We start from the raw sequence: 5552 nt of genomic DNA, 5'->3' as shown, positions 1-5552 counted from the left end.
GTTCCACTTAACCTTGAGTTTTTGCAACGATTTGTTGTCATTTATCAATACTCGTACCTGTCAGAATAAGAAAAACGTAAATCATCGTTATGTTTTGAAAAAAAAGTGCAAGTGCAAGCCAAGTGCGAGTCGGACTCGCGCACCTCGCGCATCGAGGGTTGCGTAAAAACCTGCAGGTAAAGATCATATTTTTAGGTGCTGATTGCTGAATGAAATCAATAACAACAGAAAGCTGGATGAACTTTAAGACAAAGATTTCTATCGTTTCAGTAATCCTTTATCACTTTGCCTAACAAAACAAGCAAGCTGTATGATAAAAATTAACAATAACAAATATAATAAACGCATTTAGGTTATATAGCTATGTTCACCAAAACATCCGGATTAAATGGCGATAGGTTCGTCTTTGCTGTTTGAAACATGTCGTCCCTTCCTACATGTACTAACACTCATTCGGTTACATGCACCTACTAACACTCAATGAATAATATTACGTACGAGCGAACATGTGTTTACCTTTTGCTCGACGGACTAAACATCAAACGCGAATTGACGTAGGCGTGAGACACGGTCGTATCATTGCGAATATCGTTATCTGCTGCTCTCGGTCGTCGCTCGCTCGCGCCGCGCCGCAGTCCGACCTCGCCGCTCGTCCGCGGCGCCCGAGCCGACATGCTGACGCTGCTGCTGGCGGCCGGCGCGCTGCTGGCGCTCTATCTGTTCGGCACGCGCAACCACTTGTACTGGCGGCGGCGCGGCGTGGCGCACGACCCGCCGCTGCCGTTCGTCGGCAACAACGCGCGCAACTACTTCATGCGGCGCAGCGTCACCGAGCTGGCCGTGGAGCTGTACCGGCGCCACCCGCGCGAGCGCGTCGTGGGCTACTACCGCGCCTGCCGCCCCGAGCTGCTGCTGCGCGACCCCGCGCTGGCGCGCCGCGTGCTGACGGCCGACTTCCCGCACTTCCACCCGCGCGGGCTGCTGCCGCGCCACCGCCCGCCCGAGCCGCTGCTGCGCAACCTGTTCTTCGCGGACGGCGACCTGTGGCGGCTGCTGCGCCAGCGCATGACGCCCACCTTCACCAGCGGCAAGCTGAAGGCGATGTTCCCGCTCGTCGTGGAGCGCGCCGAGAGGCTGCAGGCGCGCGCGCTGGCGGCGGCGGCGGGCGGCCGGCCGCTGGACGCGCGCGACCTCATGGCGCGCTACACGACCGACTTCATCGGCGCCTGCGGCTTCGGCCTCGACGCCGACTCGCTGAGCGACGACGACTCGGCCTTCCGCCGCCTCGGCGCGCGCATCTTCCGCATCGGGCCCGCCGAGATGCTCGTGCTGGCGCTGCGCGACATGTTCCCCGCGCTGTTCGGCGGCGTCAAGTCGCTGTGGCGCGTCGAGAAGGACTTCCGGCGCCTCGTGGCCGACGTGCTGCGGCGGCGCGGCGGCCGCCCGTCCGGCCGACACGACTTCATCGACCAGCTGCTCGAGTGCCGCGCCAAGGGGCTCATGGAGGTCGAGTCGATCGAGCGCCCGCCGGAGCGCGTGCGCCTGGAGATGGACGACGAGATCGTGGCGGCGCAGGTGTTCGTGTTCTTCGCGGCCGGCTTCGAGACGTCGTCCTCGGCCACCAGCATGACGCTGCACGAGCTGGCGCACCACCCCGCCGCGCAGCGCCGCGCGCAGGCCGAGGTGGACGCGGTGCTGGCGCGCCACGGCGGCCGCCTCGGCTACGACGCCGTCAAGGAGATGACGTACCTCGAGTGGACGTTCAAGGAGGGCATGCGCGTGTTCCCGTCGCTCGGCTTCCTCATGCGCGAGTGCGCGCGCGCCTACACGTTCGAGGAGCTCGGGCTGACGGTGGACGCGGGCGTGCGCGTCATGGTGCCGCTGCAGGCGCTGCACACCGACCCGCAGTACTGGGAGCGGCCCGACGAGTTCCGGCCCGAGCGGCACGACCCGGCGCAGCACGGCCCGCACTACAAGCTCGTCTTCCTGCCGTTCGGCGACGGGCCGCGCGCCTGCATCGGCGAGCGGCTGGGGCTCATGCAGTCGCTGGCGGGGCTGGCGGCCGTGCTGGCGCGCTTCACCGTGCGGCCGGCGCCGGGCGCGCCCCGCCGCCCGCGCCTCAACCCCGCGTCCGGCGTGGTGCAGAGCGTGGCGGGTGGCCTGCCGCTGCTGTTCGAGGAGCGCGCGCCGCCCGCCAGTCGCTAGCTGATGGAGCTGTGCCGTCGTGCTGGCCGCAGTTCGGATGTTTTAAATATGTGAATTAGCACCCGGAGGATATATAAACTTTCTAGAATAAAATAGTGATACAAATTCTACTTCTTTATTCTTGGTATATTTTTTAATTTATAGAAATAAAACTTACTAATACCTCGTATATCTTTACTGTGCTAATACTGTGCATATCACGAAACGCAAAAGAGAATTAGGTATTAATTTTCATTCTGCAGTATTAGAAAAATAAAATACCTACATATTATTAAAATAAAATTAATTTAACGAAAGAAATATTTTTATTTATTATATTTTCTCTGGCACTCTAGAACCTAGATCGATAAAAGCGATGCCTGGAACCTTGGACTAACGATTTCACTTTTTGGCTTTTACCTACGTCATATATTTTTTATTTAGCTAAAAAAATTATTTTTTACTTATTTAAGATTTTATAGTTCCGTAGTCCACGTGGAAACCTTACAGTGTCTCCACGAGCGCGTGTCCGCGGTAGATCAACGAGAACAGTACAACAAGAAGTAGTAGTAGTACTACAAGAAAGCTGTAATTTTTGTCGTGAGTATGAAAATTAAAACTGTGAAAAAAGTCGTAAAATAAAATCATAAGAAATATTTTAAACTGTGGGGTATCGTAAGATAGATCTTTAAAAGTTATGAGAAGTCTTCTTCATTTATTTTTCGATTTATGAATACTTTTGTAAAATATTAATTTTTTTTACAGTCAACCCTCCCTCTAGCAGCTAAAAGGTTGTCTATGGATGCGTGAAAATAATCACAAAAGTAGGATATAATATAATGAAATTTTAAGAAAATCTATATAATAACTAGCGGACGCGCGCGACTTAGTCCGTGTGAAACTCGATGTAAACTTTCAACTACCCCTACCCTACCCTACCCTTGAATATGGTGTAGAATTGAAAGTTACACCCAACCGCGCTCTCAGAATACGCTAGTTTGAATTTCATAATTTAAGACTTTTCTACTACTTCGACTTTGTACCGAAAAAAATTTTGAACTCACCTCAAGCGAAAAGAGTCTTTGAATGTGGTGTAGAATTGAAAGTTACGTATAATCGCGCTCTCAGAATACGCTAGTTTGAATTTCATAATTTTAGACTTTTCTACTACTTCGACTTTGTACCGAAAACAATTTCGAACACACCTCAAGCGAAAAGAATCTTTGAATTTGGTGTAGAATTGAAAGTTATGTATAACCGCGCTCTCAGAACACGCTAGTTTGAATTTCATAATTTTCGACTTTTGAGCTACTTCGACTTAGTACCGGAAAAATTTCGAACTCACCTCAAGCGAAAAGAGTCTTTGAATATGGTTAGGCATTGAAAGTTACGTATAATCGCGCTCTCAGAACACGCTAGTTTGAATTTCATAATTTTCGACTTTTGAGCTACTTCGACTTAGTACCGGAAAAATTTCGAACTCACCTCAAGCGAAAAGAGTCTTTGAATATGGTTAGGCATTGAAAGTTACGTAAAATCGCGCTCTCAGAACACGCTAGTTCGAATTTCATAATTTTCGACATTTTCAGGAACTTCGACTTAATACCGGAAAAATTTCGAACTCACCTCAAGCGAAAAGAGTCTTTGAATATGGTTAGGCATTGAAAGTTACGTATAATCGCGCTCTCAGAACACGCTAGTTTGAATTTCATAATTTTCGACATTTTCAGGAACTTCGACTTAGTACCGGAAAAATTTCGAACTCACCTCAAGCGAAAAGAGTCTTTGAATATGGTTAGGCATTGAAAGTTACGTATAAGCGCGCTCTCAGAACACGCTAGTTTGAATTACATAGTTTTCGACTTTTGAGCTACTTCGACTTAGTACCGGAAAAATTTCGAACTCACCTCAAGCGAAAAGAGTCTTTGAATATGGTTAGGCATTGAAAGTTACGTATAATCGCGCTCTCAGAACACGCTAGTTTGAATTTCATAATTTTCGACATTTTCAGGAACTTCGACTTAGTACCGGAAAAATTTCGAACTCACCTCAAGCGAAAAGAGTCTTTGAATATGGTTAGGCATTGAAAGTTACGTATAAGCGCGCTCTCAGAACACGCTAGTTTGAATTACATAGTTTTCGACTTTTGAGCTACTTCGACTTAGTACCGGAAAAATTTCGAACTCACCTCAAGCGAAAAGAGTCTTTGAATATGGTTCGGCATTGAAAGTTACGTAAAATCGCGCTCTCAGAACACGCTAGTTCGAATTTCATAATTTTCGACATTTTTAGGAACTTCGACTTAGTACCGGAAAAATTTCGAACTCACCTCAAGCGAAAAGAGTCAAAAATCAAAATCAAAAATCATTTATTTCAAGTAGGCTCAGTTTACAAGCACTTTTGACACGTCAGTTGACTATTTGTAAAGATTCTACCACCGGTTCGGAAGGCAGGTTCTGCTGAGAAGATACCGGCAAGAAACTCAACAGTTGCTCTTTTAAAAAGTCATACAGTATTATAATTTACAATTGATAACAATTACTGTTTACATTTCTTATAGTTTTACTTCCTGTGTGAAGGTGGCTGATCCAAAGGCCTCCAAGCATCTTTATCATTAAGGAACTCATCAATGTTGTAGTACCCTCGACTAAGTAAATGGTTTTTAACACATTGCTTAAAGCTATGCATTGGCAGGTCCATCACAGTCTTGGGGATCTTATTATAGAAGAGTACACCCAAACCTACAAAAGATTTTTTTACTCTTTGGAGACGATATGCAGAAATAACTAACTTATGCCCGTGTCTAGTAAGACGTGGGTTTAAATCTCCTTTTCTTTTGTACAAATTAATATTTTGTCTTACATATACTATACTGTTATATATACAGGAAGAAAATTTTTTTAGTGCGGATATTTTTATATTTTGTACATAAACAAAATTTAATGATCACGTATTTTTTCTTTTTTTTTTTTGACTCAAAAATAACAAAATTATCGTTAGCTAAAGTTATTTACTTTTGAACAGAATTTTAGGGTCACCCTATTGTGCGTTTATTTTATTTTCGTTTGATACCTAAAGGACGTCACCAAATCACTTTTAAGCTGAATATATCTTGTTTAGTAATAATATGTACATTATTTTGTTATTTTAGAGACATAAATTAAAAAAAAAATTACATTAAATGTATCGAACTGTTTGTAGATTTATATTCTATTAATGATACAGAACCACGAAAAAAAATATCCGCACTAAAGACCGAATCACCCTGTATATATTGACAGGCTACTGTTAGTATACCTATTTCTTTAAACTTTTGACGAAGGAACTCGCGTGATTTTAATTGATATATTGCTCGAATTGCTCTTTTT

At 46.1% G+C, this 5552-nt stretch overlaps 1 protein-coding gene across 1 annotated transcript; it reads left to right on the top strand.

The window, feature by feature from the left end:
* Positions 1-523: 523 nt before the first annotated feature.
* Positions 524-2524, top strand: LOC112049710 (cytochrome P450 6B6-like). The gene has a single exon (XM_024087719.2). It carries the CDS (start codon positions 673-675, stop codon positions 2203-2205), a length of 1533 nt encoding a protein of 510 aa, XP_023943487.2. The 5' UTR covers positions 524-672; the 3' UTR covers positions 2206-2524.
* Positions 2525-5552: the final 3028 nt, after the last annotated feature.

Source organism: Bicyclus anynana, chromosome 17 (genome assembly GCF_947172395.1).
Source record: "Bicyclus anynana chromosome 17, ilBicAnyn1.1, whole genome shotgun sequence".
Classification (NCBI taxonomy): Eukaryota; Metazoa; Arthropoda; class Insecta; order Lepidoptera; family Nymphalidae; genus Bicyclus; species Bicyclus anynana.
Note: the sequence above shows the minus strand (reverse complement) of the source record. Positions and strands in the feature narration are given on the sequence as shown.

Excerpts from the sequence above, each read along its gene's own strand:
- LOC112049710 (XM_024087719.2), top strand. The coding sequence starts at position 673 with ATGCTGACGCTGCTGCTGGCGGCCGGCGCGCTGCTGGCGCTCTATCTG.